The sequence below is a fragment of the Mastacembelus armatus genome, chromosome 9 (genome assembly GCF_900324485.2).
Source record: "Mastacembelus armatus chromosome 9, fMasArm1.2, whole genome shotgun sequence".
Classification (NCBI taxonomy): Eukaryota; Metazoa; Chordata; class Actinopteri; order Synbranchiformes; family Mastacembelidae; genus Mastacembelus; species Mastacembelus armatus.
The window spans coordinates 21,942,974-21,958,068 of record NC_046641.1 but is presented as its reverse complement, the minus strand read 5'-3'; the positions used below and the strand labels follow the sequence as shown (position 1 = coordinate 21,958,068).

Sequence of the window (15,095 nt, the reverse complement as noted above, 5' to 3'; positions counted from 1 at the left end):
TAACCATATACCAAAACCTTTTTTTGAGCAATGGTAGTTGTGGAGAAACTGGCAAATTTTGCTTGAAATCTCATCCCAGATTTTATAATTTTTTAGCTGTTTTGTTAGTTATTTATTGTATTTATGAAAAGAAAGTTACGGTTTAGATTGCTTGAAGCATGTTAATGTATCTCTTGAACAATGTTTATTAATTTGTTCTTGCCCTGTAAAGATCAGTGATGGGTGCTACTCCTGGCCTCAGCCTCTGCTACAGTCCCTGCTTTTAGAAACTCACCTGGGGAAAGCAGCTTTTTATTACCGTAGTTTCTAACATAAGATATATGTTGCTTCTATTTCATTCCTATTATTTGATGTCATTTTTAAAAATAAGCAAAACACTTAAATTCTTGAACTGGATGATCAAGCAAAGCTTAAGAGTCAGGGCCTTTTTACTACAAGTACTGTTTGCACATGTAACAGTGCCAAGAACATCAGGGTCACAGTGAATGATTCTAACCTTAGACCCTAAAATGTCACGAGAGTGCTTATACAGATTTATAGTCAAGTATGAACTTTTTTTTTTTTTTTTGGTGAACCACCTTATAAATTACTATTTTTGGACCTTAGTCTGGTGTGTTTCTGACTATGGCTGCATTAATGCCCTCAGCACTCCACAGCTTACTCATGATTTGGTCACAGAGATCCAACTTTAGGCAAACAAGCAAATGTTATTTTGCCTGCAGGCCAACACTAGGTTGCAAATGCATCAAATGCATTTTTGTGATCTTAAAGATGTCTACTTTCTTCCCAGAAAGATAAAGTGTTTCCCGAGGACAAAACCAATGTTTAAACTCCAGTAATTCCAGTGTGTATATTCTGCTGTACCAGTTGTCTGAGTAGTAAGTTCAGCTACCTGTGTTGCCAGTGTAAATGTTCTCATTTTACTGAATATGTCAATTTATATTTTGTTTTTTCTTTTGAAATGTTTTTTTTTTTTCTTTTGTGAGTTGGAGTCACAAAGTTTGGGCCTTTTTTTTTTTTTTTTTTTTTTTTTTTTTTTTTTTTTTTTTTTTTTTTTTTTTTCTTATTTTTTGTCTTCAACACTGGGGGCATCATTTTCATTACCAGTAGACTATGTGGAAAAAGTGAGAAACATTTCCGGTGCTAATGTAGCTGAAATTGCAAATTCTTTCATAGAATCTGATGGCCCCACAGAATTTGGTGTAACATTCGTGTAGTCTGCAGAAATGTTGGATTATTTCTGAACAAAGATGATGTTATTCTGGACAAACAGTAGACATATATTAAATGACTAAATCACAGAGAAACAAGGAGTGCTGTGGTTACAGGCAGGGCTAGGCTGACTAATGATGATTGATGTGCAGCAGCATCTGAATGTTGGCTTTGCTCAGGTTGAATAGTTGTAGGTAAAAGCAGTGGTATGGTTGGTAAATTTATCATTGTGTTAAAAGCACACCAGCTGATGTTTTTGGCTTCCTTGGCTTTATAACTGTGCTCCTGGAGCAGGGATGGTGAAGGAGGGGTCAGACAGTACTCACTGCTTCTCCAGCCAACCCTGTTACAGAGGGAGTAAATGTAGGGTGGGTTGAAGTTTATGGCTCTTTGGTGTTTCCTAAGTAAACATCATACACACAAAATAACGCACAACATATGACCGTGTTGTATGTGTCATATCGTCTTTATGCTGCCAGCATTCACTTGTTCCATTACATCATGTGTCCTCTATCTACAGTTTAACCTCCAACAGTGAAAATATGTCAGTGTCCTCTCTTTAGTGTACATGGTTTTCTCCCTAGTAATTCTGACTGTTGATGGTTCTGGATGCAGGAGAAAACACTGTCTGGCCACCTTAATCAGGAGTCTGTTGGTCATTAATAACTGAGTGAATCTGCCTTAATTCTTAACGGCAAGATGAACATTGGATGTTTTTGTGCCTAAAGGCAAAGGATGTCTATGTTTTCTTCACATAGATGTTACAGTAATATTCCAGTAACGGTAAAAACACCTTGAATTTCTCAGTCACAGATGCTTCTCCTTGATGGTTGTCTGGCTTAAATTCAATTCAGTTTAACTAACAAACGGCTAAGAAGGTGGCCATAAGGTGCATAACAAAGATATCAAACCCCTTTCAGTTATTTTGAAAGTGGGTCTACCTGAAGAATATACTTTTGTGTATTAAGTGTTTTATCTTTTTCAGTTTTGTTTTTTATACATAGTTTTTATGTTTTTCCAAGCAAATATTTGTAACAAATCATAACTTTTAATCTTAAATCATGCTGGAAGTGCACCATTTGTTGTACTTTTATTTAAAAAGTAAATACATTTTGATCCCATTTTGAATCTGTGGTATAGTGGAATCCCTTGGTTCATATTACTAGGACCTTTTCATAATGTATTTTTTTACTCTAACATTGCTTTTTGTCCATGTTATCACATTCAGTGTAAATCAAAGAAAGATTTGAGAAACTTTAAATAGATGTAAAAACAGAATAATAAATGTATATTTAATGGAATAAAGTTTGCTAATCCCTCTGGAAGAGAAATTGTGTAAACTAATTGTAGCAACAAAGTGATTTATTCTTTGTTCCTGAGACTTTAATAAGATGCTACAGAATTGATGCAGTCTTATGTCTTTATTCCTCGCCAACATTCATGACTGTTTTGTTCTGTTCTACTCTAATCTCACGTTTTTAAAATCTAATTTTAGAGTCATAATTTGCTGAAAATTTGTATGTAGTAGGAAAGTGAAAAGTTAATAAAGAGATGTCTTTTTTTTTTTTTCCCCAAAAACTTTAAAGAATTCCTAGATTTTGCTGCTTTTAGTCTTTTTTTCTTTTTCTTTTTTTTTAGTCATCTTTTCTGTTGAGATGTTTTATAGAATCAAATGTTTGATTTTGACTGAAGCTGAAAACTGCAGGTAAACTTGCAATTTACTCATACATACTTTACAACATAAATGGAAATTTAGTGAATATGTGATTAGTGATTGCGAAGTGATATTTTTAATGTATTAAAATTAAGGTTTATTTGTAGCAAAGCTATATTTTTTAAACTGAGGAAAGTTTCCAAGAAATCAGCTGGAAAATGTGGTACAGTAAAATTAAGTTTTTCTTGTTTTTATCTTGTCAGAAATGAGCTTCCATACATCCCTTTTATGAAAGTAACTTTCATGCCTAAAGTGGTTACCCCTATTCACGACCTCTTTAGCTTCACACGGGCTATAGTCGGTTGTATTATTAGTAATATTCAGATTTACTTAGCACTTGGCGTGGCTTTAGGTTGGCACTGAATAATAATGGCAGTGACTGAACTGCCTACTTCCTCTCCGGGTCTCCCATTGTTTTCTTGTTTTCATTCAGCGCGAACAAAGGGGCGTCAGGGTCGCTCTCTGATTGGCTCCCGGCCGGGGTCTCTGACGCTGCTGTGCCTCGAGCGCAGCCACAACAGATGGACCTCTCGCGCTCTCCTCCTCCTCCTTCTTACCAGCTCGTGATGGATGCACGCGCCCTAGTGATTGTTTCCAACGGCAGGAGAGCGTGCGAGTTGACTGAGGAGTTTTACCGTTAACGGACAGGTACGGCCGGAAGAGCGGGAAAGACTGACGGGGAGGAGGAGGTCGAAGAGGCGAACCGGAGAGCCTGCGACCCTGGATTTGGGGAGCCGAGAGAGGAGCTCCAAAAGTCGGCAGGAATCAGACAGAAGCGTCGGGGTAGGCTGGTGATATCTGTGGGGTGGTGTGCACTGGGTGTAGTTTCATAGCGTGATTGTTTCTGTAAAACGAAGATTTGGCTAAAATTATTTAACGTTAATTCTAAATAAAAGCATAGTCGACCCACACAAACTAAAAATATCGATGATTACTCATTTACATGCAGTGATAATAGGCTTGCTATGACATTATAGCACTTTGTATGATGGTACAGCCTGGTTTCTGAACAGAAAACGATAGACATTCCGTATCCTTTCTTATTTGGTCTGTGCCAGGGACTGTGCATAGCTATGTGTTTAGTAAAACTGGTTACATAACAAGCAATGGATAGTTAAGATTCTTCTCTGCACACATAAGACTGGCTAGATAGGACAGGCCGTTTGCCAGAAAGTGAATATCTAATGTTTTTGGCCTGTTTTGGCCTTTTAATCATTTGCCAGTTTATTTTGAACACGTAATTTAAAATAATGTGTGCTCTAATACAACAGCCCTGCAATGAATCCTTTCTTTTATGAAAGCCACTGTGTTCAGGCTGTTCAACTGTTTTACGGAGGTTTTGATTCAAATTAATGGTCATTTTACAGAGTGTGTTTCTTTTTCGTCTACTCTTACTGATATAAATGGGTTGGACAAAGTTTAATCAGCCTAAATCATAAACTAAATAGGTAATATAACCATTATTATTCTTTGCACAGCTGATAGACTGCACTAATTTTAGGTAGGTGCACCTAAAGTGTGTTCACAAAATGTAACGAAAGATTTGTCAACTAGGGTTGTTAATATTTTGGTCTATGAAAGGTGGGAAAGGGCAGAAAGATCAGCATGTCTTTAAACGTCTTGTCTGACCAGGTTAAACCCAAAGAAGAATAGCTGGAATCATTACATTTTATGCTTGATAGACAATAACAAAGTGTTACGCCTTAACATCTTGTCTATTCATTAGTTTTGTCTGTCATCTAAGTGGAAAATTTTGTTTCGTCTTTATTTGTAGAGTCTGGAAATCATATTTAGATGTGAGATTTCGACATTCTCCAGTATGCCTGACAAGGGGAATGAGAGACAAACACTATTTTTGGCTCAGTGTTTTGTTCTGAATGGAGGAGCTCAGATGTTTTTGGTGTTACTATGACAATGGTGACAATAGTAGGCAGAGCAGTAGTAATGTGGGGGCTGAGGGCAGGGGAGGTGGTGGGTTTGAAAGCGGATAGGAGGAGGAGGCATTTGGAGTTACTCTTCATCCATTTCAGCCAAAGACATTGACAGAGGAGGTTTCAAGCCAACAAGGCAAGAGGGCAGAAAACAGACATGCATGTGTATGTGTCAATGAAAGAGAGCGAGTGGGGGAAGAAAAATCAGGAAGTTGTGGTCATGGGTTTCAATAGTGTGTTGGCTTCTAGTCTTTCACAAGGGACTATGGAGGAGAAAGCTGAATAGGGAGAACAGCCAGGCATCAGAGAGTTAAGAATTTCCTGATCAAAAAAATTGGATAACCATTAATAAATTGATTTACTGTGATATGGAACAACTGAGCAGATCAAGGCCAGTAAGACATGAAGCCATAGAGAAAGAGAGGATGATGGAGACTGAGGATTGGCTGATGTTGTAATGAGCCACAGGGGAATTCAGGAAATCAATGAGGTCTACATTTGGACTGTTGTCTAATACACAGAAGAGCTCCCTTATCTGAAACGGGACTGGGTCAGTGGTCGGTCAGTCTGGCTGCATTTATATGTACTGCTAGGCTTCAAAATAATAAGTGGAGCCAGCTTTCTGCAGTCTAAATGTCATACAGATTATTTCCACAGAAACAAGTCCCTCTGAAGTACAGTGACTCTCACTTGTTTGGAGATGTTTTGGTTAAATGTCAAGGTAAAATATACATTATATTTTACATATAGAGACATAATTCAAATTGATTTATCACTAAATTTTTGTGACTTTTTTTAAGCAATAAAATTTTTGATGCTTCCAAATTCTCAAATGGGAACATTTAATGCTTTTCTTGGTCTTGTAAATCAAATACCTCTTGGTTTCGGACTGCTGCTTGACCAGAGTAAGACATTCAATGATGTCACTATGTTCTCAAAGATATTGTGATGAAAATTTTTACCAAACAATTAATCAAGGTAACTGCTTTAAGGCTATATTTTTTTCAATACAAACTTCTTTGGTATTGTTTGTTGCATAATCTTTGACTGAAAACCCTGATGTCGAGTTTTTTTTTTTTTTTCTATAAAAAAATTTTTCAAGCTGATCTCAATATTTTTCTAGATTCAGCATATTTAAGTTTTAGTCCTTTTATGCCAACAAAATGAGTAAAAACATTCAATATGCCTCCATCAGGCAACAGCATTTAGACCTTGAAAAAAAATATATCAGTATACATCATCTACGTTAAAAGATGCCAAAACAGATGAATTCATAATAAAATCAATGTAAAAAATGGCAATAGGTAACAATGCTAATCAAGTCTGTTTCTGTCAAGAGTTCACCAACCACTATACAGGATACACACTTGTTTATTTATATTTATATGGGATACACAGTAAATAAAGGTTAAATGTCAGATTGACCTCTGTTTCAGGAGCCTGAGTTTTGTCATGAGATAGCTGCTTAGTTGACTCACCAAACGATTACGTCATTCTCGGTTTGTTAGCAGCCACGTGTCTGTCTCAGACCACTAGCATCGCCTTTTAATAAGTCTATGAGCATGGCCGCTCTTGACCACTATTAAAGACTAATGATTTCCATTGTGCAGGTTAACTGTGAGCTTTTGATTGCATGACAGGACTAATATACATACTGAAATATTGATAGACCTTGGCAGGGAGCTTGACTGGTTGGTGTTTAATATTTAATTTGTAATAACTGAACACATTGACAGCATCAGGTTATTACCAGCACCATGTGTGTAAAGCTGTTACGTTACTTGTCAAGTTTTGAATATCTTCATTTAAACTAAACTGTTTGGTACATATCTGTTCATTTATCAGATTTCTAAGAATTACACTCACACATTTATCAAGTAACTTACCTCTACTGTAATTAGTCAAGTGTAAAACACATAAAGGGCAACTCTCAACTCTTCGTATTCATATATTCTATAAATACATTAAAATATTCATAGAATATAAGCTCAGAGAAGGTGACGCTACATCTGCCAAAAACATGTAATTAATTCAATGGCATGTTTTTTTTTTTTTTATTTGAAAGAAATCTTTAATTTTAGCAGTCTGATAAATATATAAACAAAGCAGCACAACAGATTCGTGATTACCACTCTTGCCTCACAGCCAGAAGGTTTCTGGTTCGAAACCCAGCAGGGGTCTTTCTGTGTGGAGTTTGAATTTTTTTTTTTTTTTTTTTTCCATGCTTTTGAGATTTCTCCGGGTACTCCCGTTTCCTCTCACAGTCCAAACACATGTATGTCAGGGTGACTGGTGATTCTAAATTGCCCATAGGACTGTGAGCATGTGTTGTTGTTCGTCTATATGTGGGGCTGCGATGGATTGGCTCCCTGTCCAGGGTGTAGAGTTCACACACACACACACACACACACACACACAGACAGAGACACAGACAGAGACACAGGCACACACAGACAGACAGGCACAGAGACAAGAGCAGACAATGAAGATGTGATTGTGATTGCAAAAATATCTGTGCCAGATTTGTTCTTGTATCTTTGCACCACTGATAATATCCTGCAAATAATGACCAGATGTGCTTAGTTCTGTTTCTCTACTGTGGTCAGCCTGGATCTACTCTTAACCAACATAAGTTTGTGAGTAGAAGTAAAAGTGGAATTTTTTTTTTTTTTTTTTAATTGATCACTTTAGCCCAAATTTTACTGTTAGCAGTTTGATAAATTTGGCCTCTGATCTCAGTATTTACATCAGGAAATAGGATAAAAGAAAGGGCAGTTTATATATGGGTCTTATCATCTTTAGTACCCATGCTTGTGTGTGAACTCTGTTTGGGTATGCATGATAATTCATCTGTGCTGCTTGAATTGAGGAAGTTTTCAGCTGTGTAGGAGCTCGTGTCAGTTTCCTGTGTGACTGGCTGAGTAAACGAGGAAGTAATTTAACGGAAGAGGAGCGCTTCCTTTAAACGCCCCCTTGCTTCCCCGTGTGTTTGTCGCCACATGCACAAGAAAAGACTCCGTGGGCCGTTTGAAATCGACACCTGAGTCGTAAAACTGTTATTACCTGAGGATATATACAAAACCTACCTGCCTAACTTTTCTCTTTCCACATCTGCAGCTCCCTCGGCCTGGTGACTCAACAAGATAACACAGTCTTCACCAGGGTAAGTGGTGCTGTGTTATAAAGGCACTGACTGCATTATACCGGAGTAATATAGAAAGTTACTGTGCTTTTAGAGTAAGAGTTTTCAACTAATAAGATGTTTAAAAGATCCACACCAGTTTTTTTGTTTTTTATTTCTTTTTACTGCAAATGCATTTTGTTTTTATGTTAATGTAGTGAATTTTGATGTTTTGTCTACTTTTCCTATAGCAGGCATTGATTTAGATCTCTGTTCATATGAAATTTGGTTAGCAGAGAAACTTTCTTGAGCTGTCTAATCTATTTCTATAATGATCAAAAACTTGATTTTTTTTTTTTTTTTAAACTTAATTACTTTGGTGAGGCAATGAAAACATTAAACTGTAACAAGAATAATAGCACATATACAGACAAACAAACATTCACACCTATGAGCATCAAGTAACCTAACCTGCATGCCTTTGGATTGTGAGAGGAAAACAGAGTATCCAGAGAAATCTGCACAGAGGGAACATTCAGAGTGCCAGGACCTTCTATTGGGCAATAAACAAAGTTTAGCACTGATAAGACTGTCATTACTTACATTTTAATCTGGCATGATTATGACATGAGATGCAAACTCAGAGGATCACTGAAGTTAGTATGTGCTGCTTATGCTGTAATGTAGCTAGAACCTTAACTGATAAATGCATATAATGATTGCTGCCAATAGCATGATCAGGAGATAAATGTTTAAGCAGTGGAAATCATTTAGCACAGCAGGTGGCCCATGTGTTCTGCACCTGTTCGTCTCCTTCCAGAAGCTTCTGTCCTCCCCCCTCTGCAGATACAAAAAGACAAAATACACATACACAGCAAAAGAGGGAAGGGAAACTCTACAGAGTGATGGCAGAGTGCCACTGAAAACAGCTGCGTGTGTGTGTACGTGCAGTGTTTGTGCTCAAAAGAGTGAGACAGAAGGACAGAATTAAATGGGTGACAGGAGAGAGAAAATATATTGTAGAAAAGAGAGAGTGGAGAGCAGCTGTCTCAATCGTACATCAGGCAGACAATAGTAGCTGTTTAACTATCACTGTATCTTGAAGGAAATTCTTGACATTAAGGTAGATATGATCTTCTGTTATTGTTTAGTGTCGGCAACTTTACCATCTCCTCCTCTCCAGGCTGCCCTTTTTGTGTTTTTTTACCACTAGTCATGAGGAGTCATGAGACTGAATCAGACGGACGACAACTTTTAGCTGTGTGTTGCTTCTTTGTCTTCCAGCTCCTCTCATGCTTACTGAGAATGGGTGATATACAAGACGGGGTTCAGATTGGAGAGAACAAGTTCATCAGCAAGTAAGGATTAAATACCATCCTGCTTCTCATATGAACAGCCAAACACACACAACTGTTACGGTATGATATTAAACTCAAGTAGAACAGTCTGACCTGTGCTTTTGTCGCCCTTCAATAATCTTTGGTATGTCTATGTTGTGAAACAGGAATGTGAAAGCACCACTGGTGGGTTTTTTTTTGTTTTTTGTTTTTTTTTTTTTTTTTTTTTTTTTGTTTTTTCAAGTTTCAGCCTGTTAACAATTCACAAGCTTGTGGATACTTGACTGACGACCACTTTTCAACCATACATACATGAATTTATTAATTGATTACATATGTAATTGCTTGAAATCTTTAAAAAAAAAGTACATGCTGCCCAGCAGGCTTGTTAGGCACTCTAAATCAAACAGGATAATTGCATGGTAAGTGTACAGATAAAAGATTCACAAATTCAAAAGGTCTGCCTTACACCATAGAATTGTCCTTTTTTTAAAAAGGATATTGTGTTCTGTCTTCTTTACAGGAGCCATGTATTTTCTGAAAGACCACCAAACAGTTTTTTTTTTTGTTGTTTTTTTTAAATGACAGCCTCCTTAGCTCAGTAGTAAACTGTATACAATGCTATAGTCACAAAAAACAGTTTCAGAAGAAACAAAACATAGGTACAACAAAATAAAATCATGTGCTTCCAATCACATACAAACACCATCAGAAACAGTATATTTTAAGTCTCTATTTGATTTTTAAATTGTCCTGAAGTTAATTCATTTTGAAGGTCGCTTAGACAGCAGGAAATCAATCTAGCTGCAAGTGATATGCTTCAGAAAGTGAGCAGCAGTAATGTGCCGTATTTATGTTTATAGTAGACTAAAACGTGAATATCCTCCTCAGTGACACAAAATTTTTGTCTCCAGGCCAACAATCCTTTCCCATCTTAAGACATACAACCTCTACTATGAAGGACAAAATCTGCAGCTCAGACACAGAGAAGTGAGTATTTATAGACATGGGCCTGTGTGTGTGTGTGTGTACACTTACTTTATTTTATTATTTTCAACAAAGCGTCTGAACATCTCCATTCTTCAGGACTTTTTGTCTCATCTCATCATACAATCTAGCCCAAAAAGATTATATGTGTATCTGGGTGTGTGTGTGTGTGTGTGTGTGTGTGTCTCATGTGCATTGATCACAGCTCCTCTCTCCCAACAGGAAGAGGGGGAGCTGATCGTTGAGGGTTTGTTGAATATCTTCTGGGGCCTACAGCGACCAATCAGGCTTCAGATGCAAGATGACAACGAGCGAATCCGACCACCCCCCTCCTCTACGTCCTGGCACTCCGGTTGCAATCTAGACAGTCAAGGGTAAGAAGTCCACACAGATCCAGTTACACCTCACTGGCACAGAATGACCTACAGAAAAGGGGCAAACCATTAAAAAATTATGTTTTCCTTTATTTATAGCTTTTAAACTCAAAACAGTGAGACACAAACTTTTAGCACTGAAAGAACTATATTACATTTACAGTCACAACTGGATGCTAGTTAGCAGCAATTACCAGCATCTAGACAGGTCTGACTACCACGTTTTGATGATGCAAGGTTTACATCAGGAAATTAGGCAAAAATTAAAGCATCAAATCCTTTCATTACTCATGACAGCATATTTCAAACACATCCAACAAGCGAGAGGAACAGCAGTCACAAGTTGAAACTGAGCAATAAGGAAGTGACATACAAACAGCCTGTGGTGTAGAGGTGGGAAACATTGTGCAGCTGCTTGAGAGGAAAACTAATAACGCTCCTGTATCGGTGTTTGCAGTGGTGATGTTACTTCAGAAGTTTTTTTTCTCATGTTTATGACAATATTACTAACTGCAATATGTTGTAGTGTGACTCCTGTCACACCTCTAGCCAAAATCATTCAATATAATGAGAGGTTATACCTACAAAATATTCAGCTGTCCCGGCCAGCTTGCAACTCTTGTCCTGTGTCAGTATGTTGCTTTATTTCTTACTCTACACACTCCTTGTTGACATTCCTCCAACAGCGTAGGTGGTAAACAGACAACACAGCAGAGCCCACCCACAGTTGAAGTGACACCACCCGACAGCCAACCAGAGGACAATGGTGTGATGGAAGAACACACAAACGGTGAGTGGCTGTACTGGCAGTATAAATATGGTAACATGCTGTGTATTACTTCCTTAATTATAAGAAAGAAGCAGCTAAATCAGTTTCATTTGTTTTATTTGTGTTGTCTTCTCAGTGGCTAAGACAAAATGTATGTGTATAGCTGAACTGAAAACATACTGTAAATCACTGGGATTACAATGTTTGCATATGACTGGTGGTATAAAGAAGTGAGCCCCACATTTCTCCCATTTTGTTTTCTGTTCTGTCAATGTGATTAAGATGTGTTAAGATCAAACACCTTTTTTCCCCACATATAAATTTACTATTCTCTCAGGAGCACTCAGTATTGTATGTCCTTAGTTTAAGTTTGAGTCCTTTCACCTTGTGGTCACTAGCTCCAGCTTAGACAAGCCTGTGCTACAAAAAGTATTGTAAATAAATGGACAGATGATTTAAGAGCAGTTGCAACAATAGAAGCTTTCTATTAAACATTATGTGACTAGAAGCTGTAGGAAGCTCTGTAAGATACACCAAGAAGTGTTCAAGAACCAGAAACTTTGTTGTTCAGTGTAATCTAAGATAATGATTGTTGATTGGGCAGAGGACAGTGAGAGCTCCGCTCAGCTCCTCAGGACGAAGAGTGATGCCGGGGTCTTAAGACGGGGCCAGAGACGGTCACCAAGTGACCAGAGGAAAATTCGCCGCCATCGCTTCTCCATCAACGGACACTTCTACAACCATAAAGTAATGCCATCCCCACGTTTGTCACTGCGTTTTTAGAAAGTCTGGAAAAAGTAAATAAGAACGAATGAAGAAGAAGAATGAAAGTCTAAACTTTATACTGTACATTTATATGACTAACTTGCTTCATTTTAATGTTTTGGTTTTTTTTTCCCCTCTCAGACAGCAGTGTTTACTCCTGCTAATGGCTCTGTAACCAATGTTCGGATCAACAGCTGCATGACCACCCCACAGGTGCTACGGGTACTCCTCAACAAGTTTAAAATTGAAAATAGCCCAGATGATTTTACACTCTACCTTGTTCATGCAAGTGGAGGTGAGTGATATTTTAAGTTTATTTCTTGTTTGTATAGGGTGTGAATCCACATTTCAAACTATCAATAGATAGAATTCAGACATCAGGAAAGAAACACTAATGGTCTGTATGTTTATTTTTCTTCTGTTAATCTCGATGTTTGTGTGTTCATGTTTTCAGAGCGTGTGAAGCTGAAACGGACTGACTATCCGCTGTTGGTGAGAATAATTCAGGGTCCATGCGAGCAGGTCTGCAAAGTTTTCCTCATGGAAGAAGATCTGGGAGAAGAAGTCACATATGATGTAAATACCATTTTCTTTCAAGTGGATACGACTCTGGATTATAAATGAACATCTTACTTTTTTTGTATAACACTGTATGTTCACAAAATATTTCCATTGTGTATCCAGTACTCTTTATTTACTGTACTCACTCTTTTTTGTGCTTTGTGTTGACACTTCTCTTGTCGTCCACTAGGTAGCACAGTATATCAAGTTTGAGATGCCCGTCCTGCAGAGTTTTATCACCAAACTGAAGGAGGAAGAAGACAGGGAGGTGCAGAAACTCAGGCGAAGGTATAAGAAGATATGTATTCTACCCCGCTGTATCGTCATGTGTCATTTCTCAGTCTTGTCACTTAGGAGTCTACATAGCATGTAATTAATATTCTCAGACTCAGGCATTTATTCTTTCTCTACCTGCATTTGTCTTGCAGGTATAATTACCTGCGGTGTATAATTGAGAAGCAGCTCAGTTGTTTTCCAGAGGGGCCGACATGTATGTGATCTGCTTATGGTGAGAACTCCCTTCAACACATCCAGCCAACACCTTTCCCTGAGTACAATATTCTCCACCCAGCTGTGACCAAGACAGTGACCAAGAATTAGCTGACCACTAACCATTGTATTTATTTGAGCGATTGTCCTGCTCCTCTGAATTCCTGCCTCTGCAGTCTGAGTCTTCTTCAGATTGTTCAGTCATTTGACCTACAGGCAAAACTTTAACATGCCATATTGTGTGAATGTCACGTGTGACCATTTCAGCAATAGTCTTAAAAGTCATATTGACTCACACAGCCTTGTAACCAGTCTTGATTCAGACCTACTCATAATCTCGGATTTTCTTTCTCTATTTCTTTATCACACATCTAGGACACAGAAAGACATTCCTCTACCCCTGAATATTTGATTTCTTTGCAGCAAAGTACTGTGCAGAGTGACCCTAAAATCTAATATCCTGTCTTCTGTCTATACCCTTAAATAGCAAACTGATACCCCAAATCAAATTTTAAAGCACAAACATCATATATGGTTTTGTTCAAAGTGCCTGTTAAAAGGTTTTTATAAGCACAAAAACACAAACTTCGATCAAAAATTTTGAAATTTAACAGTACGCATAAGTGCACGGCACAGTACACGAGTCACCCCGTTTCTGTAGGCAATGAATATTAAAAACATTTGACTAAAGTTGAATGAATAGTTTGGCATTTTGAGAAATACATACATTAATTGTACTGTTTACTTATAGTCCACTGAAAAATCGGTACCACACTTATGTCTGTATAGCATTTTGCAAAGCTACTACCAGCAGCCAGTCAGCTTAGCTTAGCATAAATGTTGGAAACAGGATGAAACGGTTAGCCTCCACCCTAAAATAATGTAACACATTTAGGCCCCTGTTGTTTTCAGGTTGTTTGATTGTCTTTACTTGCATTGCTGCCTTATGTAAGATGTATAAGATAAGCACAGTAATATACTGATTGATAGCAGAAAAATGTACAACATTACTCACATAGTGAACCCTGGTCAGAATTTGACATACACATGGTTGTACAAAAATGAAAGAATATTCATTTGTGGATTTTTTTATTTTTTATTTTTCCTTGTACATCAAGCAGAAATAAAATCCCACAAGACTGTGAATTATGCTGATGATCACTAAAGGATGCTTTAAATGTATGAATGACCATTTCAAAGCAGTATAATTTGCCTCTATAGGTACAGCACTTTGCAGATGGCTGCATTTGCCTGTCCGTTCAGTATTTCTAACTTCTATGTTGAAAACCTTGCTGTACAGAACACAGTGGACTGTGTGTGTGTGTGTGTGTGTGTGTGTGGGTGTGTGTGTGTGTGTGTGTGGTCTTGACAGTATGCATGTTATATTTTTGGTGACTCTTTTCCTGCTTTTGGATTGTGTCTTTTACAAAATAAGGAGGAAAAACTTGACTTAAACAACTCATGCCACTACTTGGAAGATGTGGGGGTGTTTGTACATCGATTATTTAATAAAATGTTATTTTCAGGAAAAAGTGTACATATATATGTAATCTCTTTCAATCTCATTCTGGTCAGTGACCTGTCATGTTATAAAATGATGTTTACCAGGTGTTAGATAATTGAAAATTACACAATTTTCTCCAACAGATGAGATAAACTCTCTCGAAGCTTCGACTGATTCTATTCTTTTAAGTGTTGTGGTTCATTTACTAAGTAGGCGGTTAAATAATTCAGATAAAATTAGAAACACCCGCAGGTATTTATGTGTGATGCCAGTGGTACAGCAGCTTACTGTGGACTCAGCCAATGAGCAGGTGTGAAGCAGAGTGATCCAC

At 37.6% G+C, this 15,095-nt stretch overlaps 1 protein-coding gene across 2 annotated transcripts; it reads left to right on the top strand.

Moving 5' to 3' along the window:
- The first annotated feature begins 3,433 nt into the window (after window positions 1-3,433).
- rassf2b (Ras association domain family member 2b) lies at window positions 3,434-14,406 on the top strand. Of its 2 annotated transcripts, XM_026322380.2 has the most exons (11): window positions 3,434-3,709; window positions 7,975-8,020; window positions 9,263-9,336; window positions 10,230-10,305; window positions 10,525-10,676; window positions 11,363-11,466; window positions 12,050-12,192; window positions 12,352-12,505; window positions 12,665-12,786; window positions 12,962-13,059; window positions 13,200-14,406. In XM_026322380.2, exons 3-11 carry the CDS (start codon window positions 9,284-9,286, stop codon window positions 13,267-13,269), a joined length of 972 nt encoding a protein of 323 aa, XP_026178165.1. In that variant the 5' UTR covers window positions 3,434-3,709; window positions 7,975-8,020; window positions 9,263-9,283; the 3' UTR covers window positions 13,270-14,406. The 2 variants fall into 2 exon arrangements, with proteins under 2 accessions (XP_026178165.1, XP_026178166.1); XM_026322381.2 differs by lacking the exons at window positions 3,434-3,709; window positions 7,975-8,020 and adding an exon at window positions 8,926-9,101.
- Window positions 14,407-15,095: the final 689 nt, after the last annotated feature.

Excerpts from the sequence above, each read along its gene's own strand:
- rassf2b (XM_026322380.2), top strand. The coding sequence starts at position 9,284 with ATGGGTGATATACAAGACGGGGTTCAGATTGGAGAGAACAAGTTCATC. Across the intron at positions 10,677-11,362 it reads TGCAATCTAGACAGTCAAGG|CGTAGGTGGTAAACAGACAA; the intron begins GTAAGAAGTCCA and ends TTCCTCCAACAG. Across the intron at positions 12,787-12,961 it reads GAGAAGAAGTCACATATGAT|GTAGCACAGTATATCAAGTT; the intron begins GTAAATACCATT and ends GTCGTCCACTAG.